At 28.1% G+C, this 15256-nt stretch overlaps 1 protein-coding gene across 3 annotated transcripts in view; it reads left to right on the top strand.

Moving 5' to 3' along the window:
* Positions 1 to 15256, top strand: part of btsz (bitesize) — a 62085-nt gene that overhangs the window by 43907 nt on the left and 2922 nt on the right. For 2 of the 3 annotated variants that reach the window (XM_088197863.1, XM_088197865.1), the window contains exons 4-6: positions 13906 to 14084; positions 14160 to 14354; positions 14427 to 14681. In XM_088197863.1, the coding sequence (XP_088053989.1) occupies positions 13906 to 14084; positions 14160 to 14354; positions 14427 to 14681 (629 nt within the window). The remainder of the gene's footprint in view (positions 1 to 13905; positions 14085 to 14159; positions 14355 to 14426; positions 14682 to 15256) is intronic. The other variant, XM_088197864.1, reaches the window with a different exon arrangement.

The following is a 15256-nucleotide window of genomic DNA, read 5'->3' as shown; positions in this document are numbered from 1 at the left end:
TAAGCCCATATTCGAACACTCGAACTGATAGCGAAGCGGAATTGTTTCATAATATTTCTATATAAATAAACACAGTTTGCAGCAACCGCCAATTATATCGGTCTCATGTTAAATATAAGCATTAATGCCAAATAGTAGCGCCAGGTAATATTATAACTGTCCGTATGGTAATTCATGAAAATTACATCAGCACTAACCGCATTCCGTAATCGTGACTAATTCTACCTCTACGTACATGTTTTTAATATACACATGGCATATGCTTAAATAGCATGGGGTGATAAAAACTATAGTAAACAATATACACGTAGATAACATAAAACAGTTATTGATTAAATTTTATCCACATATTATCAAATATTTTTTTTCAATTAATTTTTTTTTTCAAAACTAATTAAAGAAAAATATTTTTTCAATATTTAAGCCACAATATTTTATTTAATTTCATCAAAATATATTTTTTATGTAGTCTCCGTGTGATAATTGTATAACAAACTATTTAATTTAAAGATTACCAATTTATTAAAGTAGTCTAAAAAAATATTTAAATTAAATATCCACTTTAAAAAAAATGTTAAAAATAATATATATAACTAAATATGCATATAATTGTATATATGATTCTTAGCATATTTTATTATAGTTAAGTAATTTTATAGAATTTTTTTTCTTAAAAATGAAGTGAACTGTCTTAATAAAAACAAATTTGCAAGCAATACACATGTTTCTAAGTATTTATTGCAATAATACCGGTATTACCGAGTCGTACTTCTAAAAATACTTTTTACGCTGATCCTTTAATATGTTGACTAAAAATATTAATAACAATCATTAAGACAACTGTGTATAAAAAAATTGTTGCTCCATTTATTTTTTCTCTCCTATTTTTCATTGTCGGTAAAAAGATTATTAAAAATACGAGCGTTAAATCTTTCTGGTTTTAAAACAATAATTATAAGAAAACATCGTTTTTGACAAAATATAGTTTTTGGTCAACCGCTTCTGAATGTCTCCTAAATGTTTATACCACGAGACAGATATGTATTCCTATAATACTCATTATTTTTAGTCAGTTACGATTATCCGAATAAAATATAAAAATTTCAAGACATATTTTATTCTAAGAACAGATTTATGTAATTGATATACAATATTATTTATTTATATAATATTATTTTATTTGCACAAATAATATTTTTTTTTAAATATTTCAATAATATGTACTTTCGAAAGATTTATTTTTCGTCGATAACACTACTTATGTTAATACCCTACAATGAGCATTATTTTATTCTCCACTTCTGCTTTCAAGCAATATAGGCATTGTCATTTTTGTAGTTTAAAGTCAGTGAGATTCGATTTGAACAAATAAAATGTACGTATTTGAAGAAAATGGTAATGGAAATGGAAAAAAATTGGTACCATTGGTATTTAATTTTGTAATACCGGTATTATCGAAGGTAGATTTTTGCCCCATTATTACAGTATTACAATCTCTATTCCTAAGTAATTATCTTCATTAAAGGTTAACCATAAATATAATATATTTAATTTAAAAAATCTTCTTTAAAAATGAAGCAAAATAACATATTTATATTTTATTTATTTATTTATTATGTGTTAAAATTCAATTTAAATATAATCTTAATTTAATTGTAGCTTAAGTATAGGCATGAGAATAAGTTCTACTTAAATAGATTTGTCTTATTTTGGTTTTAAAAACAATTGTGTAAATATATATACAGTATTATTTGATTTCGTTACCAAACGATTTTTTTATCTGAGCTAAATGGAACTCTTAAAGATTTAGTACTTAAAATTGAGAATATTTAAAATGATTTATATTTTTGCATATATAGTATTAACAATCAAAAAATGTTGTTAAATATTGATTCTATATTGATGTCAGATTTTAAATGCATTATTTAGAAATTTAAATGTGTTACAGTGAATGTGTATTATTATATTATCACTGAAATTTTAGTGAAAACAAATACATATATGTACTTAAAAGTAATGACGTTTTTATAAATAAAACTGTATAGTTTTGTATTAAGTTCTTCCACCTTTCTAATAAATTATTACTGCCCTTTCTGTTTTTATTTGTTTAGAAATACATTTTTTTTGTTTAGAGCCGATTTAACTTATTCTAGTTAATTGAATAGTTACCACTTGTTAAAAGAAACGGGTGGTAATCGAAAGGTTTAAAGTGCGGTTGTAATAAAACTTTTCTACCAAAGTTGCAGATTTTATCCCGAGTCAATTTAGTAAGTTGTCATGATTTATGCAATTCACTAGAAATGGTATTTTTTATTTAACACAAATCTCAATCGAGCTAAAAATTTACTATACACTAATGGCGTCACTGTTTTACTTTGCCTTAACATTTTAAACATTAAATTTTACTATACACAAAGAAACGCATTTTTACAATGTGCAATCCGGATTTAAGGGTTGGAATTGCCCTATCTGCGTGAGATAGCCACTGTTTTTTTTCAGTCATGTTCGAATAAAGAACCCATTTTTCGTCCCCAGTTTCATAATTTTAGAGAAATGGCTGTAATTGTTGTTTGGGAAATTAATAGGAAACCCAAAAGCCCTCTATTTTATAAAACTGTGTTTTGAAAAAAAACATTATTATTTTTGGGTAATGTATTTTTTTAAGTGAACAAATTTAATATAAAAAATATTTTATTCTGTATATTTTTGAATTTATTATATATTAAAACTAATAAAATAATTTAATTTTAATATAAAAAAATATTTGTGTGCTAAATGAAATTTTAAAATAATCATTATTTTTTTGCATATATAATAAAAATAAATATAAAATATAGGCATATATTTATTATACATAGATGTTAGATGTAAAATATTGCAATATTTTGTCAAACGATGTGATGCTAAAATTCTGTGAATCCTCTGATCATGTGGAAATATGCGCACATGATCATTTGTTTATGAAAAAATACAGTTTTACTAACACTGAGTAGTGAAATTATATTTTTAGTAGTGAAAATGTAAGTGCACTTGTATATGATACAAATTATTTATTTTATTTTATTTTATTAATTTATTTAGCTTAATAGCTAATCTTTACATCTAACAAATTTAGTAAACATATATAAAAATATATAAAAAATACATAACAGAAAGAAAAAATAAAAATATACAATAATTAAGACTTAATATTATAATTTATTTCTATATGTACGAAGGTGTTTTTTTATTCCATTTATGAAACCCGTTATATTTTTGCTGTTTCGGATTTCTCTTGAAAGACTATTATATAAATCAAAACTTCCGTACATAATTCCCCTAGCCGTACTCGTTTTCTTATACTTAATTATCTTTAAATTTTCTCTATTTCTAGTATTATATTTATGTACATATTTATTTCTTATTAAATACTTATTAAAATATTCTGGTAACATATTATTTTCTAACTTATATATAAATACTAAAACATTCATACTCAATATTTCTTGAACATTCAACCATTCTAATCTATCAATCATACTTTTACAATTAGTTAATCTATTTTTATTTAAGATTACTCTCATTGCCCTATTTTGTAATTTTTGCAACATTTGTTTGTCTAATTTATTTAACATATTTAATAGTGTTGCACAATAATTAAAATGGGGCAATATTGTACTATTGTAAATTTTTTTTTTTGTATTTATACTTAATATATTTCTTAATCTAGATAATAAACCTATTTTTCTACTAATTTTTTTAATATGTAATTACAATGTTCATTAAAATTTAATTTTGTATCAACAATTACAAATGCATATTTTTTTAATATTGATTATTTTTATCGCGTCATGTGATATTATCGCAAAGATGATAATGTTTTTCGTCAACATGTCATTATTGGTTTCGTATTGCGATCGTTCTTGGCAAAACATAATCCGTAACGACAATTTATCATACTGGTATTGAATTATTTATAATATAAAATCAAATTGTTCTCTTGGGAGGTCTATGCGTTTTATGAGCAAGCAAATATGATTAAATAGACGATGATGCGAATATGAGCTTGAGTATAATAGGTCCGGTTAAAAGCGCACAATGGTTAATGTCACTTGTGCCATAACCGGTTATTGCTCCGTACATATAGCACAATATACAGGATAAACAGAAATTAGAGTAAATATATTATTTTAAAAGAACAATTTAATAGTAAATTTAATTAAAAAGCTATGATTTTTTATAAAACAAACATTTTGTAAGAAACTGAGCTTATCTTATAAATTTAATGTATATTATATTATATTCATAAAAAAGACTATTATAATCAATAATACTATAAATATAATAAAGTTTAATATATTATACCACATTTTATAGCTGCTTAATAATGTTTATTGTGCTCAATAAATAATTAAAATTTAATTATCATATTTTAGTATTACGTTGGGATAAAATTTAAAAAAAATATGAGTTTTTCTGATGATTATATAAGCACTTTTTTTTCTAACAATATTATTTTTAGGGCTAAATTGTGCAAAACTATTTAATAGTGTATGTGGCACACTATTAAATTTTAGTCTATGCATCACATTCATTGCTTGTTGTTGTAATAATTTAACGTGCCATGATAACGTACATGTAAATATGTTTTTCACGTAAAACGTATCTACATGTATTGTACGTATATACTACGTCTCTTCTGTTCAACTTTCGTTTGCCACGTTTTTTGAGTCGCACAGAACAATGTATCGTGGGAACGAATCTCTCGGGCCTCCGAGGAAAAGTGGTTCCTCAACAACGAGAGGTTTCAGTTTTTTTATATTCTTGTTCTTATGATCTTCAGTGAGCATTATATTGCCGGTTATATTGGGAGAGTTCGTGCCAAACGATTTCCAAACGCAATGTCACGTTAATCGATCGGTGCCAGATAAAAACGTTGCTTAATCTGACACCGGTGCCAATCATTGTCGATAAAACATGTGATACTAAAATGTGCGAATCGAATGCCACAAACCTCATTTAATACACTGTAATAATAATAAGATAATTTACAATTAATTTTGGAATTGTTCCAAAGAAGATAGTCAAACTATATTATGTATATTTATTACGTTTAAAAAAAAAGTGAAAAAATAAATTTATTTAGTCAGTAATATTTTTTTGTATTAAAAATATTAAAAATCGATTTCCAGTCATCTGCATTATTGACTTTTTATATAAAAGGCTTAATAAACTGTTGTACAAAACATGTGGTATTTTACGACATACATACATATAATAGCACACATTGATATAATAAACACGTCACGAAAAACATATTTTTCAATAAAATCAATATAATATGTGGCACTTGATTCAATAAAATAGACCTTTCAGAGGTTTTGCCCGATTGAAGAAAGTTTCATTAAAATTTATTTGATCCAATGAAATTTCCGTCCTTCTTGAGTCATTTATTTTTATTCCTATAAATTTAGATTACTATTACACAGTTACAACTAACCAAAGTAGCACAAATAGTGTTAAATTTTATAACAATATAGTTGTTTTACTTCTTTGATCTTTACGACCTTGTGTGAATTTTTTAGCGTTTTTAAACTCAAGAATTTTAAAGACCCATTATTTTCTTCAAATTAAATCTAATTCGGAAGCGCGTATTGTGTGATAGTGCCGACCTTATTCGATCGCTGGAAAATTGTGCCGTTAATCAGGATATTAAGAAATAGTGCCTCTTGTGAAAAGTTTAATTACAACAATTAGCAATATTTGATAAAACAATCATAGAAGAAAACTACCCACGATCGATTATTATCAACGACATGTCGATTAAACCATTTATGAGTAATTAAATGCTTAAAAATAGTGTGATATAATATTTCTTTAATGCGAGAGAATTGTCTGTATATTTAATATATATATAAAAAACAATTTTAGGCCATCGTCCGAAGACCCATTGTTTTTATGTCGCAACGCAAGCACCGACGTGATAACATTTAACTTCAAATCGTTCCGCTTACTACCTGTACACATATGAGAGAACTCACATGCTGGCTCATTCGCCATTGTATGTTAATTGAATAAACAAACCACCATGAAACGGTTCCCTGTAACATAACCGTACGTCAGGAGTTGACCATAAAATATGACCAGTCTCACCGATATCTCACAGACATGCCCTTGAAACTTTGATTATATGTACAGCGGTGTATTTTTATTTTCACGTTAACGTTAAATTATATGGGTACACCGAGCCATGTTGACGTATCGTAACGATAATGTCGTGCTCGTGCAGAAACGAGGCAAAATATGATGTCATCGTGAGCGAGGTTGTTAAATAACTCATGGAACTGGACGCTTAATGTATAATTTTATCAAAGTCTGATTTCATGTGTTTTATTGCCCCTTGCCATATATAGAAACTTCATATCGTTTATACTGAAAAACAATATTTTTTATATGATGCGGCTAGTGTGATTATAAAACGACGCAGACTATATTTTATATATCAATATATAAACTAATAAATTTTATAATATATATATTTAAAGATGCTTTAAAATATTTTAATCTTATATTATTTTGCTCTGTATTTATCAATGAAATGCTATGGTATGTTAGGATTGTAATAAGCGAAATAATAAAAAGAACGATAAATTGAATCACTTTTATTATCTCACGAAGAGACACCGAAAACCAAGTTGGCTAGTGGGGATATCCTGGCTCTAACGGACATAAAAAAGGACGTGGTCATGATTTTCAAAGACGTTACGAAAATAATTTTATTATCGATAACACCCATCGAGATCTTAATTGTGACGATTTTAAAAAATGTTTTTTGGTTTATATGGACAAAATTATTCATGAGTATCTTAATACATTTAATATGAAGTATCTGATATTCTGAATTGTTTTACTTTTTAATCAGTTACGTCAAAGAAAGACATGTTATTTACATTCGCCGGTTTGATCAGCTGTGAACTCGTACGCGACTAAATGTCGTAAGCGACGCATTCTATTATTATTCTGTAGTCTATACATACATGTGCATACATAAGCTTAATTTAATGACGAGCTGCTAACGGAAAACTGTTCACGCCCCGCGGGGCAAATTTTGCAACAGCAATAATTGTATTTATCACTATTGGAGTTTGCCACGAGTGTCTCTGGCAAAACTTTTCACCGCGAATCAAACGAGACTCGAATCGGTCGCCTTTCTAATCCGAGTGCAGCGAGGAGTAATCGACCTTGACTACTTTTACCTCGTATAATTTATTGTCTTGCTGATTTAATGTATTTTCCAATCAAATGACATAAATTCGTTTTTGGAAAGTTTTGAGCGCACCCCGCTCGTCGATATCTATTCGAAGCGCCAGTTAAATAATAAGGCGAATGACGCTAACTGTCAAAAAGTACGTGCTAATTAAACTATATACACATTGTTAATGGCGCTATAACGTTAAGTATGAATTCAGTTGAACTTCTGTATTTTAAAAAATTGCATTATCATTTCTCAGTTAAATTATACAATTATCTTCAAATAAAACTAGTGCTATTATTGCATTAAAATTATCTGGATGTGCATTAATCGTGTTGTAAATTAAATACATTTAATTTGTTTTAAATTATCATCTAAAGAGCACATTTATGTTTTTAAAATGCATCTGAGAATCATAAAATTAAAAATTTAGTGACTGAAAAAGCAAAAATGTAGTTCATTTAGATTTTAGAGGTACTAAAATAAAATATCCTGTTATTTATTATATTTAAAGACTAACATGGATCTTTAAAGATTGGTTCAAAACAAAATGGGGAGATTTTTCAAATGCAAAGCTACAGAAAGTAGTATTGCAAATAAACGACGCTCTTTCGATTGCAATTTTTTTACAGCCAAATGATTTAAATTGAATTTAACCCATGGATCAAGGTGTTATATCATAAATGAAACGGCGTTACCATGCTTGTATTTTCAAAAATACATAGAATAGCACAATCTTGGTAAAAAAATTCTATTGGAAATATTTGTATCTGAAGAGACTGAGGCAAGTGATATATCTAAAATATCCAGATTATTAGAAAATTTTAAATACTTTAAAAAAATGGATCGGAAAAAGATTAAAGAGTGATTTAATCGCGATTAAAATAATCTGGGGTTTATGATGCGGATATTGCCTCTATTGTATATTCGAACAGTATACTAACAAATTCATTAGTTACCAGACGGCTTTGACTTCTATTGACTACTGGACTACAAAGGGATTAAAAGAGATTTGAATATTACGAAAAATGGTTCTTAGATAAATTCTGTTTTTTGTAATAAAAACGTATACGGTAATAGTGTTTTGTTACACACTCAAATTCAGAATTGTATTTTTTTTTTAAAAACATGTAAATAAACTAATATAAATATAAAAATACGCGAGAATTTTATTTGCATATGTTTATAGATCACATCCTACGCATATATTCCCACACACACAGTAACAGTCTGTCTTTATTTTATTTATATATTATTAAAAATAAAATATTATTATTTAAAGATAGTTTCTTCAAACAACGAATCTAGTAGCTCAAACAAATAAAAAAAAGTACCTTTCCACGATGACCCTCAGGGCACGAATGTGAAAGATCGTCCCCATAAAATCGCCTTTTCTATTTCTCTCGAGATCAAGAGCGAAAGTGGTTTGTCTGGTTATATAGCAGTATAGAATAACAGTTCCACACATCCGTAGAACACCGGTCTGTTAGGTTATTATTTTTTTAGCCATCTACCACACGAATTAACATTTACGGACAGTTATCTCTTACAGCGGAAGACAATGGCCCGAAAAAGAAACGATAATAAAAAAAGTATACTCGCTCGACTTGTAATTTAATACTGATTTTATTGATGTTGCGTATATGGGATGTTGAATAATAACTCATTTCATTGTTCCACACGCCTACTGTTTGCTCTCGCTTCCTGATTGACCACTTTAATTTATTCGTAGCAATTAAATGGTAGGTGGATTGTATACTGCTTAAAATAGGCGTAGAGCAAATTTAGATTTTCTATTTATAATGTCAATAATTGCTTTAATGATACTAAAAATAAATACATATCTTAAAATTATTAAATCTATGGGTTTTTAAAAGTCTTTAACTTATTTATGATGTGAATAATTTATGTAATAATAACATTTTATATTTGTTATTTATCTGCGTATTTTAGATATCATAATATATCACTTGCTCTTCAAATTCATTACATACTATATTTCCACAAAAAAATCTTTCCACGATCGAATATGTTTTTACTTTACTTTTGACCAAGATTGTGCTATTTTAAAAAAAAATTAAGAAGCCGTTTAATTGATTACATTACACCTTGACCCATTGATTGAATTAAACTTGTAATCGGTCGTTTTTAATATGTTTATTCGGATGATAAGATGCATTATTTATAAACAATACTACTTTCTTAAAGAACCCAGCTCCACTTATGCACATTTTTTATTTAAATTTTTAGCTGGAATTTTGCTATTTTAGTTTCTTTAAATTATCTAGGTTTATTCTTTTTACAATTAGCAAAAGTTTAATTTTACGAGTGACATAAACGCTTTTTCGACAATTGATTTAAAAAAATAATATTATGGATAAATCACAAACCAGATAAATTGCACCTGGATATTTTTGTACTAAGTATGATATTTGTAGAGCACATGTAGTATATGGCAAAAATATTTGTTTATGAGAGTATTAAAAAGCTAATTTTAAATTTGGTATTTAATGTAATAAAATTAATATTATTTTTATACAATTTTATAAAATATTTTATAAAATTAATAATAATTAGTTTCAAACATATATATTATAAAATAATTGTGTGATAGTGATCCATGTCCTTTTTAATTGCAAATCTAAATAATAGTTGTTTACCTTTTTAATGTTTGTATACACAATGTTTGTTTAAAACAATTAATTTAATTAAAACATATAGATAAAATCATTCAATTATTAACTAAATATTTGTTTTTTGCTATTCATTATATAGTATAATAAAAAATAAAGGAGTTCAATGTCAACGAAGCTCTTAAATACACAAACCCACGCTTTAAATTAAATCGGTTCAGTTCTAGTTTTCGCGGTCATCATACTTTATTAAGCATGTTTCTTAAATATAAATATACTTTAAAGCATAATTTAAATGCCAGCATGTGGGAGTACAGGAAATTAAATATTTTAAATTGCAAACATAATAAAAAAAAAGCAATTCTACAGCAACCAGTGTATTTGTAAACTTTCACTTATTATCGAAACGGTAGTGTTTTTTTAATCTACCATAAAGCAACGAGGTTATCTAGCATTGTTTGGTTTAATCTTGACCCACATGCTGCAGATGACAATGCATTATATCGTCATTTTGTATAATTTAGCTCACGGTGTCACACTTGCCATATTTTATTGTTTTTTTAATTTAATATATAAGTCAAACTATGCATATATGTACATAGGTACATACATACACGTAGTTCATTGAGATTTCGCCCGAGCTCTATTAAATTGATCGTTTAACCTATTAACCTTCGACACTCTTTAATTGTGATACACGCGACAAGGATGCTCTATTCGAATATTAAAAATTAAATTTATTTACCACTCACCTACGGAGTTAACTTTTAAAACTTGGTGCAAGCGTACGATGTTGAGCTCGCGGATCTTTTCTTGATTAAGAATACCATTTATTATGGATCGACGAGTGCAAAATTATAAATTATGTATAACAATTGATATGTTGAAGTTTTACACTTTTTTTGATACAATTAAATCTAAAATTTTTATTTAGATAAAATATGATATTGGGACTTTTACTTTATATAAAATTTCAGTGTTTAGCTCATTATTTTGCCAATTGTTATTTTATTATAATATCAGTAGCATGCGCATTATTTTGCCAAAAAAAACACGTGCCTTCTTGTATCATTTGATGAACTAAAAAAAACTTACAGTTTTTAATTTATTTGTTATTAATTTTTATAATTATCTACTGTGGTTCGTTCTTCATGTCTTCGATACCTATGATAAATTTTCATGGTTTTCTTATTAAGCGTGAATAATGTTAACGTGTAATAAATCGTGGCAGTAGGTCATATAAATAATCAAACTCTGTAAGTTACAATCGGATCCGCAATAGCCAGCGGTAATGATCAGAGCGTGATGATGATGATGATGGTGGTGCCAAGTCAATGGACCAAGTGTGATCACCTATGAGCATATAGGGCACCTTGTCCAGTCGCTTCGGCCCACTTAGTCGAATACCACACGTTTTTTGTGTTTGACATTTTTTTCGGGGTGCGGTTACAAAGTCCAGTGTCCAATGAAAGATGCCAAAATTGATCGGTTACCGTTCATACGACGAGTCGTCGAAGTACTCGTCGTTCGGCAACGACTCGGTCAACATATCGAATGAAGACTTGGATACTTTCACGGCTATAGACCTGTTCCCGCAGATGACTCCAAACGTCAAGAAAAACAATGAGAGGTCGAGCAAATGCAAAAGTTGCTTTCGCTGCTGCTGGTTTTCGCAATCTGAGCCGAACCGAGCGGATGGCGGTGCGGATGTGGAATTTTCACTCATGAGCGGCGAAGGTGCCAAAAATCAGAGTATAGGCGAAACTTTACCTTTAGAAGATGGAAGACAGTCTTCGAGTAGAAGTAGCACATTAAAATTTGGAGAGAATGCGGCTAAATTTGTCAGTGACGTTTTGAATTGCAGAGATGCTTTCTTGTTGAATTTAGAGTATGGGAGTGATAATTCGCTACTGCGGAGAAAAGGAAAAATACCGCACGTTAAGATTAACTACTACCCAGATGGTATTAAATTCATTATATACATATTATAGTAAAAAATGTTTAAAATATTTTTTAAATAATTTTTCGTCTCGGTTTTGGATTTTAAAAGTAGAATTTTATTGTTGTAGTGATTAAGAATAAATTTTATTCATAGGAATTATGGTACAATCTACAGATTTAGTTTCAGAATAAGCATACAGAACTGTACATGTTTTCCTATAGTTATTTTTATCGTTTTTTTAAATTGCAACGGATATTTGTATATAAATATATCTCGTAAGATCATTATGTGTTTTTAACAATGATTACATAATCTGTTTTATATGTAACATTAGCTAAGCACACAAGTACGGATCTGCCCGTCGGACATCTGACGGATTTGTCCGGGCTTGGCCACAGCTCGGATCTGTCTGACTGAGCTCGGTAGATATTATAGAAGAAAAGTTAAATTTATATCGTGTTTCAAGTAAATTCTAAATTTAAATGACATTTATTGATAATAATAATATATACATACATATATATACCTTGATCTCTTCATACATTTTCAATAATGATAATAATTTTAATTTTAGTATAATTAAAATTATATTTTTTATAATGTATTAATTTATTTAATATTTACATATCTAGAGTCTCTAAGTGCATCTTAAATTTGTATTATTTTTTCTATTGTATAGTGATGTAATAGAAATTGGTCATAAAGTTATAAAACTTAGACGTTGGCGGCAACTTTGTCGCAAATTAATAAAGGCTCGGATCATAAAATTATTTAAGGGACAAATTTTAACAAAAAACACAGTAAACGGTCGTTTACGCGAGCGCGATCTCTGCTCAGATCTGCTTGTCCGTGTCCGATCCGTTCGTTTTGAGCACAGACAACGGACAGACAACAGACAGATCTGTCCGATAGTTTTAACACCACACACTGGCGGATTTGTCCGTCGGACATCTATTTCGGACAAATCCGGCGGGCAGATCCGCCCGTGTGTGCATCGATTTAAAATTTCATTATTAATTTATATCACATAGAAAAATACTTTACAGACAAATTAAATATCTTTTTGGCAAACAGCGTAGCTGTAAAAAAGAAGAATCGACTATAATAAAAAAAATATATGCAAGAAAAAGATTTTAAGTTTGTAAAAAATAGTAAATTTATTATGAAACCTTTTTAATTTTAATAAAACTTTTAAGTACAATTTTGAGCTTTAAACTAGGCATTAAAGAAACCCAAAACTTAAATATAAAACTTCTATTCAATATAATATAAAATATAAATGACTCAAATATTTTTATTGTGTAAAAATAACTGAGTAAATTTTGTAGCAAAATAGAAAATTTTCTCCAAAAAAGGCTGCACGAATTCGATAGATTTATTTATATGTAAGCGGACAATTTTTTATTTACTAAATTAAAAGGTCATAATATTTTATTATCTATTATATCATCGAATTTACTATTTTCTCTAATTTTAAAAAATAATTTTAATACAATTAAAATTTTTACTTTAAAGATTTTTTCACCCCTTTCCATTTTTTAACGTATTTTTTTTTAATTCAAAAACATTCAATTCTATTTAAAATTGTGTACTAAAAAACTAACATAAATAGTAAATAAAGATAAGATTAAAAAAATATTATTAACGTATTTTACTTTTTATCTGAGATTTTTTTAAACAATGTTGTGATTTTTTGTATAGTCGCTGGTTTGAAATAAAATTCCATATTAGATTGACTAACGAACTTCACTAAAATATTAATAAGAGCTGTTTTAAGGACTAGTTTCATAAAGATATGATAAAAACTACAACAGTATCGTGTTCCTTATTTTCATTGTATCTATATGAAAGACAAAATATTTTTATTATTATTTATAAACTTCTTTTTTTGATAAGATGTTTTATAAAGGTGTTTTGATAAGATGTTTTATAAAGGCAATAGTGAAATCACACAATCATGGGGCCAGAATAAGTCATAGTTTTTCCCAAAATATTTTAAATAAAATGCTTATTAATTCTGAATATTGTTTTGATTTTAAGCAGCAGTGCCTTAGGAAATAATGATAAAAATACTAATATATTTATTTGCATTGTTTCAGATGAATCATGCTCAACTGAAATAATCAGCACACCAAGAACTAACCCAGCGCGTAGGTCAGCATCTCCAACTCCACCCCTGACTCCAATATCACCATCACCAGTAGTGCAGCCTCGCGAATTGGACGAAGACATAGATCGGCTGTTCACCATGCATCACAATCGCAGTGGATTACAAGTAGTATATACAAAACAAATTAATTTCGATATGTTTTATATTAAATACTAATTTAACATAAATGTGTATAAATTACAGACTCGTTCGGAATCAATGGCAAGTGTTTACTCAGGTGCCGGCGATGGAAATTACGGCTCTGTTACAGTAAAGGGTCAAGTGGAGTTTGGTCTTTTATACAACTACAAAATGGGCGCTCTAGAAATTAATATAAAAAGATGTAGAGACCTGGCGTCGGTTGATACGAAAAGGAATAGATCTGATCCATATGTTAAAGTTAGTCGAATGTTGATTTGAATGAATCGATCACAATAAAATATACATTAGTAATTCTTGTTTTTTTTTCAGGTTTATTTGTTACCTGATAAATCAAAGAGCGGCAAACGCAAAACCAAAGTGCGTAAACACACGTTGAGACCGGTGTTTGATGAAACGCTTAGGTTTGTTCAACCATTGGAGGCTTTGGGCGGACGTTCTCTTTGGTTGAGCATCTGGCACGCGGATATGTTCGGTAGAAACAATTTCCTCGGCGAGGTTATACTTTCTCTGGAAGACAAAGTATTTGACGACCCGACGCCTAAGTGGTATAATCTACAAGAAAGGGTAAGATTTGACAGATTATTATTTGATTTAATTCACTGTCTCCGATCGTAAGTAGACGATCCACTTAGCTAGCTAAACCTTGTATAATACATTAACACTTAAAATAAGCTTATTCGTTTATTAATAAGTATACTACAGTTTTAGTGACGTGCAGTTAAATGCATCGTGATATTTTTAAATACCAAGTTTAAAAGTAACAGGTTTTCCATGCATTGAAAAAATAAGAAAATATAATTATTTAAATGAAGGTAACTGTGAAACTGATTGTGACATATTTTAAGATGTAGGACAAACTATTTTCTCCTGACAATTTTATTATTGTAGCTTATTATAAGAACACCTGGTTTATATTCCTAACAAATATAATTAAAAGTAGAGAAAAAATTCCTCAATTTAAAAATCAGTAGGATGGAAAACAAATTTAGAACTAAATGCATGTTTTAAGTTTGGCAAATCATAAATAATATTAAAGGAAGATTTAACGATCTTCCACATTACCAATGATGTACATATGTATGTGATCTTTTTGCTAAAATTTTAATTAGATTTTGTCATTGATCCATGAAATTCCTATG

Source organism: Plectrocnemia conspersa, unplaced genomic scaffold (genome assembly GCF_051122295.1).
Source record: "Plectrocnemia conspersa isolate PC_06_02 unplaced genomic scaffold, ASM5112229v1 ptg000011l, whole genome shotgun sequence".
NCBI lineage: Eukaryota > Metazoa > Arthropoda > Insecta > Trichoptera > Polycentropodidae > Plectrocnemia > Plectrocnemia conspersa.
Note: the sequence above shows the minus strand (reverse complement) of the source record. Positions and strands in the feature narration are given on the sequence as shown.